This window comes from Plutella xylostella, chromosome 28 (genome assembly GCF_932276165.1).
Source record: "Plutella xylostella chromosome 28, ilPluXylo3.1, whole genome shotgun sequence".
In the NCBI taxonomy this organism is placed as follows: domain Eukaryota; kingdom Metazoa; phylum Arthropoda; class Insecta; order Lepidoptera; family Plutellidae; genus Plutella; species Plutella xylostella.
Genome location: NC_064008.1, coordinates 878,607 through 891,604, shown reverse-complemented (window position 1 = coordinate 891,604; position 12,998 = coordinate 878,607). Strand labels below are relative to the sequence as shown.

The 12,998-nt window shown below is 40.8% G+C and overlaps 1 protein-coding gene and 1 long non-coding RNA gene across 3 annotated transcripts; one reads left to right on the top strand and one right to left on the bottom strand.

Annotated features, from left to right (window-relative positions):
- Nucleotides 1–5,865: 5,865 nt before the first annotated feature.
- LOC125490923 lies at nt 5,866–7,128 on the bottom strand. 2 transcript variants are annotated; one of them, XR_007267971.1, is made up of 3 exons: nt 6,675–6,717; nt 6,398–6,563; nt 5,866–6,094 (listed from the first exon to the last, which is right to left on the bottom strand). It is a non-coding gene; the product is annotated as an uncharacterized LOC125490923 (long non-coding RNA). The 2 variants fall into 2 exon arrangements; XR_007267970.1 differs by having other exon boundaries at nt 6,398–7,128.
- Nucleotides 7,129–8,687: 1,559 nt separating this feature from the next.
- Nucleotides 8,688–10,848, top strand: LOC125490814. Its single transcript, XM_048631150.1, has 3 exons — nt 8,688–8,826; nt 9,337–9,512; nt 10,353–10,848. The coding sequence occupies exons 1-3, from the start codon at nt 8,719–8,721 to the stop codon at nt 10,846–10,848; spliced, it is 780 nt and encodes a 259-aa protein (XP_048487107.1). The 5' UTR covers nt 8,688–8,718.
- Nucleotides 10,849–12,998: the final 2,150 nt, after the last annotated feature.

The window sequence follows — 12,998 nt, the reverse complement described above, 5'->3', positions numbered from 1 at the left end:
AATGAGGAAGAATATTTTAACCGAAAGCATACACATTCCCTCAGTGTGCAAATTGTAAGTTAATGAATTAAACACATTGTAATGCATGTATATTTTATTTATTGATAGAACTAATAAATTCTATGAATTATCACAAATACTAAAAAAATATAGGTAGTAATTAGGTCCCTTTACCACTTAATAAAGCTACAGATAATGGCAATCAAAGATTAAAGTCTTATTATTTTTCTCATATTCTCTCCTATAGGTTGGCTGGTACAAAATGCTTTTAGCCTTTTGTATAAGTAATTATTAATACTTATATATACAATTAGGGATAGCCTAACTTTTAAAATAAAAAAAACAAGCACAGGACACCTACAACCTTTAATCAATTAATATTTACAAACTTAATTAATCATTTATCAACAATAATTTACACAACTAAATCACAAAACTAAACCACGCTAAACACAACTAGAACCTATCACTAAATAACCTAGCTACACTAGATACGAGCTGAACAGTGCTAACGCTTCGACGGCTGGATCGGGAAAGAGGGCGGCGCAACCTCTCACTCCGCTTTTATAGGCGCGCGGCTAGTGATGCCCTCGGGGTGGCGGACACCGCTAACACGGCCTCTCCTGACAGGTGTTCGTCCTCGAACACTTCCTTGATGTGTGTCACGTATGTTCAGACGTCATGGCAGCTGGCTGGACTCTCCGGGATGACTTCCACTGGTACGGCTTCTGTTGGCTGGTTGGCGTTTTCCCTGGATGGACCCTGTTGCTCACAACGCTGAGCTTCACTGTCTGCAATGTCTTCTTCCATTGCTGTAACAAAATAAAAATATATGACTTGGGCTTTAAACAAACACTCAAGCTAGCATAAGCAAGCAGTCAACAGTCAGTGGATAAGTCATTTTATTATGTTTTTGTCAGTCTTGTCACATTTCAGAATATTAATATGGGCAGCGTACGAGTTAGCATACCCCGAACAGAGGCACCATGTTTGCATGTTCACTGACGGAGAACATCTCAACGCCATATGTCTTATCACTGGCGGAGCCACGCTCAACACCAAAACACATGTGGATAGGGGCACCATGTTTGCATATCCCGAACAGAGGCACCATGTTAGCATGTTCAACATTCCCTTCACTTATGTAAAATTCTTACATACATCACCTAGTCCTAATTACACATTTATTTCACTCGCACACATTTATCTCATACAACACACATCTACATCCACATATCATTATCATGAACATGTATTCACACATCGTACATACATACATACATCTCTAACATACGCATACTGGGAATACACACAATGAGACACCACCACTTGATGTCAATCGAATCTCAACTTCAATAAGTTAAAGATTACTTACAATCGAAGAAAGTTGCACAGGACTCAGGGGTCCACTCTCCTCGCCAAATAACCATGTGCTCAGCAGCAGCCTGAGTTATCTTGCCGTATGAACCACTAAGCAGTTGCAGTTCGTAACAGCCATGGGGCAAAACCTTCTTTACCCGATAAGGCCCTCGCATCCCTGAGTCCAGCTTGCCAGACATCTGTGAACACTTTGTGACAAAGACCATATCGTTAAGTTTAAAGAGGCGTGCTGGTTTGCGATTTTTATTTACATATGCATCATGCCTCTCTCTATTCATCTCCAGCAGTTCAGACGCACGCTGCCTCTGCAACTCTCGCAAACCTTCACGATTTGGACGTGTGTTATCCAACGCCACGTCACGTATGAGTGACCTTATCACCGGTGTAGCCGCTTCAATGCCAATTAGGAGATGTAAGGGTGACGTTTGCGTTGTCTTTTGTTTAGTACAGTTGAGAGTTAGCTGCAAACGCCCGAGTGAGTCCGACCGCGGTGTCTCAGTTTTTGTGGCCTCAATCCTTAACATATTGAGGACGGTGCGACAGTAGCGTTCCACTTGTCCATTCTCGTTGTGTATTTCAGGCGTTATAAAGTGTAGTTGGCTACCTATCTCAGAAGCGTAAGACTTAAAACTAGCGCTCTCAAACATACGGCCTCTATCACATACCAATAACTTAGGACATCCAAACAATGAAATTGCATTAGATACAGCGTGTTTCAGTTCATTTGCATCTTGCTTACAAAGTGAATACAACAGACAATATTTTGAGTATGCATCAATTATTATCAAAACATATTTACATTCGTTTACAGTAGGTAAGGGGCCTAATACATCGAGATGAATTGTTTCGAATGGAGCGTCTGGCTTACGCCAAGAAGAAATTGGTTGGTGAGGGGCTCTTGGAACTCTTTTTGACGAGAGACAGACAAGGCAATGACTTTTCGCAATGTGGCAGACATCTACAGGATTTCTACTAAGATAGTCGGCATGCTGCATCATAACGCCTTTTCTGTATTCAATTGTAAAATTGAAATCCTGCATGTATATCCACCACCTTGCGACACGAGGGAGCAGGTCCTTTTTCTTTTCAGTCTGTTTAAGTGCATTACAGTCGGTAACGATCTTAAAGGAAATACCTAACAAATAGTGGCGGAAGTGCTGTAAGGCCTTTACTACTGCAAGCGTCTCCAGCTCATATGAGTGGTATCGCGGTTCGGCACCCTGGGTTGTTTTACTGAAATACGCTACGACACGTCGCGTTTTGTTTTCGTGTTCCTGTATTAAAACTCCGCCATAGCCGATGGAACTCGCGTCGGTATGAAGCTCGGTAGGTAGGGACGGATCAAATACGGCCAACACGGGTTCGCTAGTTAGGCGTTTGATTAAGTAATTACGTGCTTCATCTTGTTCTTTTCCCCATATGAACGGAACCCCAGATCGCGTTAGTTTAGCTATGGTAGCAGTTTTTCGAGCATAATCGGGTATGTAGCGCCGGAAGTAGCCAGCCAAACCCAGCAGTTGTCGCACTTGGCGTACGTTTGTAGGTACAGGTGAATCAATTAATGCTTTTATTTTTCGTTCGCTCGGTCTAACCTGACCTTGTGATATTATCCGACCTAAGTACTCGACTTCCGTAGCCACAAACGTACTTTTCTTAATGTTTATAGAAAACCCGGCGGATGTTAATACTTGCAGCGTCTCGCGTAAGTTCTCTAGTGCCTCAGGAATCGAGGATGCCATAATCAGACAATCATCAATATAATTAAGGACCTTTCCGGCTTCAATCAATGGTTTAAGTGTCTTTGTGATGATTTTTTGATACACGGCCGGGGCGTTAGCCAAACCAAAGGGCATTTTCAAATATTCAAAATGCCCTTCAGGTGTTACGAAGGCCGTTTTAGGTATTGAGCTCTTACTTAAGGTAATCTGATTAAAACCGGATGCCATATCGATAATTGAAAAGAATTTACATTTGCCAAGCCTATCAATATGATCGTCAATTAATGGCAGTGGAAAACGATCCTTAACTGTAATTGCGTTCAAAGCGCGAAAGTCTACGCACATTCTATCTTTACCGTCACGTTTTTTGACGAGAATAATCGGGCTGGCATACGGAGATTCGGATTCCTGAATTATTCCTTTGTCCAATAAGTCTTTTATGATATCGCGCACCCGAATCTTCTCATCAAAAGACAGTTTATACGGCCGATAATAAACAGGCGTTTCACTCGTTAGCTCAATGTGCATTTCGCCAGTAGTTACAGTGGTCGAAGCTGTCCCCTCTATAAAATAATCTTTAAATTCATTAATGATTTCAAGCAACTTTTTACGATCGTCGCCCTCAAGGGGAGATTGAACAGGGAGAGAGTTACTGGACTCACTGGGCTGAACGAGCAAAACGTCACTTACACTACAACTTTCAGGCACTCTAGTTATTCGCTGTTTATTGTTTACACGTATGTAGGCAACACCGTCGCGATTTAACACATCAGTACCTATCAACAAAGGTACGTTCATACAGGATTTATTGACCACATACAAATCGACTTCTAAAGCAATGTCTTGAAACTCGAGTACCAAAGTAACGTAACTGTTACACTTAATAGTTTGGCTCCCTATGCCCTTAAGTACTTGATTCGTAGGTAAACGGGCGCATTTCAAATATTTTAAAACAGATTCAGAAATTAATGACACGGGCGACCCGCTATCTATCAGTACGTCGATAGGTATACCTTGCACGACCGCAGTGGTGACGTCATTGTCGCTTTGTAAACCATTTATTTATTTTTTATTTATTTATACTTTTATTGCATAATATACAGAAGTAAATATGTACAATGAGGTGGAATTAATGCTAGAAGCATTTTCTACCATTCAATTCGTTACAAAAATTTACATTATTTACATTTCGAGTTTCAGATCGTTGTTTTGCAAAGCACACAGTGACGTCATGACCCGGCTTCTTAAAAAATGAACACACGCGATTGTTTGAGTTGCTAGGTCTATTCACGGATGTTTTTGTTGCACTATTATTATCAGTTGGTTTGTCAGTTTTTAAACGCTTAGGACATAAACGTTGCACATGGCCAACGCTACCGCATGTATAGCATTTTATTTCGCGGGTAGGTGTACTATGAACATTACTGCGTTTGCGGAAATTTGATTCACTGAATTTACTTCGAGATGGGCGCGCTGACTCTTGTGGGGTAGTGACCGTAGGTTTAGTATAGATCGATAGAAAATCTACAAGGTCTTTCGGTAGCAACATGGCATTAGAAGCAGCGGCACGAATTTGAACATCCGTTATGCCACGAATGATGATAGCAACAATTAGATCATCGCTTAAGCCCTTTACTATGTTCAATCGTAATAACGATCGCCTCGCATACTCAGCATACGTGGCATAGCGGTCAGAATTGGAACACATCACATCAAACAAAATATTCGCGACATCGATTCTCCGTGAGCACAGTGGTTTGAATTCTAGTTTAAAGTTGGTCCAGGTACGGTCATTAGTGACCCATTCATTTAACCAACAACGAGCGTCTCCCTTCAGACAGTTGGCTATCCTTGCGAGGCACTCGTTGTCGTCCCAGTTATTTACAATGCGAGCTTTTTCAACTTCCTCACACCACGAATCGATGTCGTTTAAGCTTGGATCAAAATTAGAAATGTAATAATGGGTAGATCTTACTCGTGTTAGGGCGCTCAGTGCGCCAATGAGTCGCTCAGTGGCATCTGGCGCGGCGACACCCCCAGTAGTAGCAGCGGCGGCAGCAGGTACAGCCACGGCGGCAGGGGCCGGCGTCGGCCCGGGGCTGCCCGCACTGGTGGAGGCGCCGAGGCACGCGCCCGGCGCTAGGATAGCGCGCGCGCCGCTCTCGCTGCACGGCTCGCTGGGCTGCGCGGACCCGGCGCGGGGGACGGCCAGCGCACTACCCTCTAGCGCGTTTAATCGCGACAAGATAGCGCCAAGCTGGTTATGAACTGCATCTTCACCGTCAGAATGCAGCTCCTGCCTAATCCTACCCCTACTTCTAGCACTACGTCGTTCAGCCATTATTTACATAAGCAGTAAGCAATCTAAACTATCAGGATGTCCACTAAAGTCAGCGTCAGATAGGCTATGGAGCCTATCCCACTTCTGAAATTAGGGATAGCCTAACTTTTAAAATAAAAAAAAACAAGCACAGGACACCTACAACCTTTAATCAATTAATATTTACAAACTTAATTAATCATTTATCAACAATAATTTACACAACTAAATCACAAAACTAAACCACGCTAAACACAACTAGAACCTATCACTAAATAACCTAGCTACACTAGATACGAGCTGAACAGTGCTAACGCTTCGACGGCTGGATCGGGAAAGAGGGCGGCGCAACCTCTCACTCCGCTTTTATAGGCGCGCGGCTAGTGATGCTCTCGGGGTGGCGGACACCGCTAACAATACAATATTTTGTTAACAATTATTAAACTATTATTGTATATAGGAACTTAGGTAATCAGTAATCACAGGTGCTCCTCTGTTTGAATTGACGCATGAAGAAGAGGAAGAAGAGAGGCGTGAGGTCATTGAAGGCCAGGCGCATGCGCAGGGACGGGATCCTCCCGCGCAGCAGCCGCAGCAGCGCCGCGCTGACCGCGCGCTCCACGCCGGTCGCGGAGCCAGAGCTTCACTGGTCGCGCAACTGCGTCGCCGCTAAAATCTGTGGATTTTCAATTTATAGTTAAAACATATACCTACAAAAATATTTTGTACTTATTCCGATATAAATTATGTATACGTTTTATTTTACTTTAAGTCTGGTCTTGATTGTTCCTTTCATTAGCCTAGAAAAGACAAAATGAAAAGTTCAGTATGATATTGTTCTAAAAAATTACAGACAGATACTAAACAAAACTACGCTGTAACATAAATATTCAACACCAGTTTTCCTAAGACATTATTGGGGTAACAATGAAGTTAAATTCTATTCTATTATTTAGCCAAACATTTAGGAATAACCTACCTTTTTCCATATGAGGAACCCCTCCTCAAGAAGCCTCTCATTGACTGCAGCCTGTCTGTTCATTACTTCAGCTAATCAGCTATCATTGTGAGGGCTGAAGCCGTGGCCCTCTCACAACGCAGTTGCTCCTTCTGCAACTCAAGCACATCGGCTGCTGCTTGTGTTTCTAAAACAATTCAAAACAGAAATTGGATACATCGTAAATTACAATACCTTCTTGACTACAACCGGTAACATTTATATTTCAAAAAAAATAGGTTAATACATTGATACTTACATGTCTCAGTCGTATTTCTCTAAGTAAGTTAAACTTCCTTTTTTCTTATTTTCCAAAAAAACTACGTTGACACGAAAATGAGCAAAGAAAATCAATGTTTTTATGGAGAAAACATGGCGGCTGTCAAAAGTGCCACAGGTTATGAATTTCTTCAACGTTGAATTAAAAAGCTGATTCTTGATACTTGCTATCGACACTAATTCCAACAAAATATATTGTAGGAACAAAATTATTTAAAACAATTAGTGGTAGTATTTATAATTTTTGCATGGCAATTAAAAAAAATATAGTTTCATTCATTTCACTCAAGCCATCCAAATACGAACTAGCGATATGAAAACGAGATCAAAGTATGTGTGCTATGAATCGCGTTTTTAAACATTGCGGATTTCATCTCGTAACTCGTTCGTATCGCTTTACAAATATTTCGGTTGAGATGTGAATCGCGCCCCGTTGTAGCTTTGGGCTGGTTTAAGTTGAGTCAAACCATAACATTTTGATACTTGAAGTTATATTTTTTGTTTACTTACTAAATTCCCATTCTGTAACTCTGTATTTCTTAACTTAAGGGTAGTTTCAAATAAGCATTTTTTAGGGTACACTACATAATTCCGAATTACTTTTTTACGAATATGAAAATAACGATTTTTTAAATTTCGAATTTCATAGTTCCGAATAATTCACAATCCCGAATTTTATGTTTCCGAATAACGAAAATCACGAATAGTTTATAAACGAAATTTCAAACAACACATTTATTAAAATGACGAAAGTCAATTTTCCGAATATTATTATTTCGATGTTTCAAAAGTACGATTTTTTATTATATCGAATTGTTAAAATTACGAATCCCGAAGTTTTAATATTCCGAAAATACAAATTCCCGAATGTTTCTTAGTTAACAAGAAATGGTTATATGAATAATGCAGCATAATGCGTATAAAAACAATATTTTTTAAGCTATATTATGTGAAACGCTCCACTCCGCTTCGCTGCGCTCCGCTTTGTTTTTCGATATCTATGTGCACCTAACACGCTCCTCCTCGCTTTGCTCGTCGTCGCACCTATCTTTAGGTTTAGGTCCTAAGGTTTTTAAGTTTAAACACCATAAAAATCCTAGCAATTGTTTTGCTCTAAATTTGAAACGCTCCGCTCCGCTTCGCTGCGCTCCGCTTTGTTTTTCGATATCTGTGTGCACCTAACACGCTCCTCCTCGCTTTTTTCGTCGTCGCACCTATCTTTAGGTTTAGGTCCTAAAGTTTTTAAGTTTAAACACCATAAAAATTCTAGCAATTGTTTTGCTCTATATTTGAAACGCTCCGCTCCGCTTCGCTGCGCTCCGCTTTGTTTTTCGATATCTATGTGCACCTAAAACGCTCCTCCTCGCTTTGCTCGTCGTCGCACCTATCTTTAGGTTTAGGTCCTAAGGTTTTTAAGTTTAAACACCATAAAAATCCTAGCAATTGTTTTGCTCTATATTTGAAACGCTCCGCTCCGCTTCGCTGCGCTCCGCTTTGTTTTTCGATATCTATGTGCACCTAACACGCTCCTCCTTGCTTTGCTCGTCGTCGCACCTATCTTTTGGTTTTGGTTCTAAAGTTTTAAAGACGTTTATGTTTTTTTGTCAAAATCACGAATTATCATATTTCTGATCGGGATTTGACTTTTTCGTGATTATAATAAATCGGTATTTTATTTTTCGTATATTAAAGTAATCGTATTTTTTAACATTCGTATATTTAACAATCGTAATAACAATATTCGTGATTATAATATTCGAAATTAAAATTTTCGTGAATATTATAATTCGGTATTTTAAAAAATCGGTATTGCAATATTTCGTAAATTACATATTCGCTGTTATCAAATTCGGAAAAAAGTTTTTCGGAATATTTGGGTGTTCCCCATTTTTTATTTTATTTTATAGGAGTATCGGATAGTACCGTCTGGCATATTTCAAAAGAGGGCTTTATGTCTACTTCCATGCTTTGAATAAAATAACATTCTGTTTTATTCCCCTCTTCTCCCCCCAGTGGCAGTGGCGATGACGTCAGAGCCGGACTCGTGTTGGGAAGAAGAGCCGGACAGCGAGATGCTCAGCGACGACCCGAGTTTCCAGGACAGTGATGACGAGAGACAGATGCGGGCACAGGTGAGGAACTACCATTGTGGCTGGATTTACTGGCCAAGTGTTCTAGTGTCAAAGTCGACCTCTTCTTGCCTTCTAGTTTAAACATTAGCCTCTCCCCCATCCATGTGTTGAAGTCGACCATTCCCTCCCTCTTAGTGTCGATGTCGACCGCTCCCCACATTTTAGTGTCGACGTCCAAAGACAACGTAGTGACGTTTTGTGGAGATTGAGGCAATAGTTGTGGGAATGGTGAGGGAAGATCTTGCAGCCCAAGATCCAGACCCATATTTCATTTCATAAGAATGTTGAAAAGAAGAAGGGTGTCAGCTGCCTACATAGCAAATTTCTACAAAATTTCCCCAGCCGTTTTCCCATGAAAGAGTACCAAACATCTATACTCAAAAACTTTCGCGTTTAGGCTCTAGACAGACAGACCGCATTTCAACTGCAATCAAACACTCAGTTGACACGACTCGTCCTTCATATTAGTACGATATGGAAGATCTTCAACTAATCCTTTCCCGTCCCCAGTCGGACCTACCCCCCGGCCTGCCTCTCCGAGCGCCCCGCAAGTTGTTCTCCAACTGCCGCGAGCGCTGGCGCCAGCAGAACGTGAGTGGAGCCTTCGCCGATCTCCGGAGACTCGTGCCCACGCACCCGCCCGACAAGAAGCTGTCTAAGAGCGAGATATTGAGGGTCGCCATCAGGTACGAGTACTATAGAATAGAATATGACTTTATTGAACACTAGCTGTTCCCGCGAGGGTCTATACCATATGTTTACCAAATTTCATTCAAATCCGTTCAGTAGTTTTGGCGTGAAAGAGTAACAGACAGATAGACAGACAGACAGACACAGTTATTTTCGCATTTATAATATTATATACTAGCTGTTCCCGCGCGTTTCGCTTCGCCTTAAAAGTTTTCCTGTGGGGATTCTGGGATAAAAAGTAGCTTATGTTCTTTCCCAGGGTCTTGACCGTATGTATACCAAATTTCATTCAAATCTGTTCAGTAGTTTTGGCGTGAAAGAGTAACAGACAGACAGACACAGTTACTTTCGCATTAATAATATTAGTTTTGATTTGGATAACATAGGTCAGACATACAAAAAGATAGTTGTCGACTACAACAGGTAAGTAAACTCTGGAGTTTTGTGACGCTGTTACTCTCCTTTCTAAGACTAAGGTTGGTAACAAACACAAAGACTAGTCAATAGAAATTTTAGGAAACTACCTCAGTATCTTGTTCAGAGAGGCAGGTATATTTATAAACAAAAGCTAAGAGTGGATATTGAATAGAAACCCGAAATCTCAGGCAATCGCAGGAAGATACAATTAAATTAATATAACCTAACCTAACTTTTTGTGGCTATGTGAATGAAAACTGTGTCTGACATTGGTTATAGCGCCGCTCTTCTTTTCAGACTTTTCTTACAACTATTATAGGTTTTTTATCTGTGTCCACCCCAGCGACTGTCACATCTTTTCTGGCAGACATAATCTTCCCTTTGTCCATATATGTTCATTATGTATATTCTTATTACAGATACATCGGTCTTCTATGCGAGGTGCTCGAGTGGCAGAAAGCGCATTCCATCTCCACTAACAAAGAGAACAACTCCTTAGCAATCAAATGCGAATCACCTCTTAGCCCATCGCAGAACCTACGCAGGAAGTACAAACGACCTTATTGCAATGATGATGAAGGTCCAAAACCGAAAATCTTTCTCGAAGGCGCTAACGACTTTCCGAAATTCGGCAACGAGGAAAATGAAGATGGTTCGCTCTTCAGACGCTACCAAAGTCGAGTGGTCCAAAACAAAATGGAGCACTATAGGTTCCTCAGAAGCTCTTACTATTTCCCTAGATGGCGCCATCCCCTGCCGTTAAGGAACTTGACAACTGACAGGAATGGAAACAACTTGCTCATGATCGCTCCAGCGCAAAATGGGACGAGCAAAGCAGATAATGGGGTTGTGAAGTATTGCAACGGAACTGCAGATGTTGATAAGTCTCTAGATAAAGACAAGGGTGTCCCATAAGGATGGGATGAACAAAATGATGTAGTTTAAGTCAATATTTTTTGCAATACTATAATTTAACCGTGTTTACCGACATATAATTTAAGAGTGTTTTTTTATTTATTGTACCGATATTTTGTTATTAAAACGTAGCTATAGATTGTTAACAATATTATTAAAAATTAAAATACTTAACACAAATTGGGGTTTGGAGTTTTAATGTTACTTTGAGGAAATTTTAACTTATATAGGAGTTTTGAATTATCGCATTTTTATTGACTAATCTTATCCTTACATTCTGTAAACGTATCCTTGCAATTTTAACTTCATATAGGGCCTGCGTTTAGGCTTTTCAGTCGGATCAGAAGCATCTATTATCGTCCTTCTAGGATCAAAGTCGACCTCTCCCCCGCTTCTAGTGTCGACGTCGACCTCTTCCCCCCTTCTAGTGTCGAAGTCGGACACGATGAGTTGTCCCGGCAGCAGCGGTCCCCCGGACACCGTGTACATCTGCACTGGACCGCCATGCTGGAACAGTTCAAGTGGTATCAGTTCATCGGTTGGTGGACCCCAACAAAAGCAAGCTTGTGCAGAGAGAGTTGTCGGGTAAGTGGGCGACCCGACTGTCAGATGTTTTCAAGCTGCCCGAAGGCCTCTGACTAGGTTTAACGACTGCTGCCGAAGCAGCAACTGGGACCCACCGCTTAGCGTGCTGTCCGAAGCACGGAAGCGTCCAGAAAAGAAAAACTTGAAATCGGTCACCCATCCAATGGCTGGCTGTGCCAGTTGTTGCTTAACCTCAGTGATCAGTTACGATCACTGAAGCCAGCTCGACTACGGACGCTACGGTGCCTAATGGTATCAGTTATGCCACGGAAATAAAGAAATACTCAAGTAAGAAGTACAATGGCAATACTCTAGCTATTTTGCAGTATTCGTAGGCAGGTTGTTGCAAAAGCGGTGTAAGGAGAAAGGGGTGACCCAGGAACAGTTTTGAATAGTATAGAAATATAAGCGTTTTTTGATGTTCACGGAAATTTGGTTGTTCTTCTGACTTTTGCTACAGCCTTCGAATGAGCTACGAATATGACATAATATGATTTTCTTACAAACTGAAAATGTAATTTTGATGTTTAGATAACTCACCGGATTCGTGGGGGGATAAGGGGGGCGTTTTATTTTATTTTCCCGTAATCCTGCTGCTTGTGCCATCTGAAAACATTTTAGGTTTTTAGAACTAAGTACAATATATATTACCATACTACAATAAAATATAAATATAATAGAGGATAGGTCGCGAGCTTTTTGAGAATAAATTATTCTCAAAAAGCTCGCGACCTATCCTGTGAGTAAAAATGAATGTAGGTAATAGCGAAAACCGTGTGCGCTTGCGAGTCACCCCTGACTACCCTTTCGGGTATTACAGTTTTGAGAAATTGAGCATATCAATAATAAATAAATATGTGGGGAAATTATTATGTAAGGATGGAAAATGATAGTGTTACCCGTAAAAACATAGTTCCAAGGTTTTGCAGTTTTTTTTGCTGTTGTTCCTCAAGGTTCGCATTCAGGCCCTCGTTGGATTGGATCGCGCCGTCATCGTCATCCACTGCATATCGCACATGACAATCCGAACCGTCATATCTTGCAAAATCGCAAATTTTTTTTATTACATTTTTGCATTCTACAGATCATGCTCTACAATCTGGTATAACAGTCATATCTGTAGCTCATTTCTGGGCCGAGATATGGACCTATACGACTGTCTTGCCTGTTGTGATGCGCGCGCATTGTCGATGGACAAACAGTCATATTTAAGTTTAATACGCTGACCATGTCTGAAGCGCGGGCTCCGGTCGTTTTATCTTAAGTTAAGACAAGTGTAGTTACGAAATACGCAAAATGTGATGAATCAAAACGTATTATAATGTCAATAATACTATTTTGCTTGTTTCGCACGTAGAATTTTTATTGTATTATTTCTAGATAATACTATCTTGCCTGTTTTATTATTGAATTTTTACTAATTTCATTGTTGTATATTTTTATGTGACGGTTTACCTATGGGATTCGTCAAGATAATACTGTTTGTCCAGTTAAATCAATAATTTTTCTATGTCATAAGAGAAATAATACGGTTTGTACGGTTTTTAATGTAATTATTCATGGAA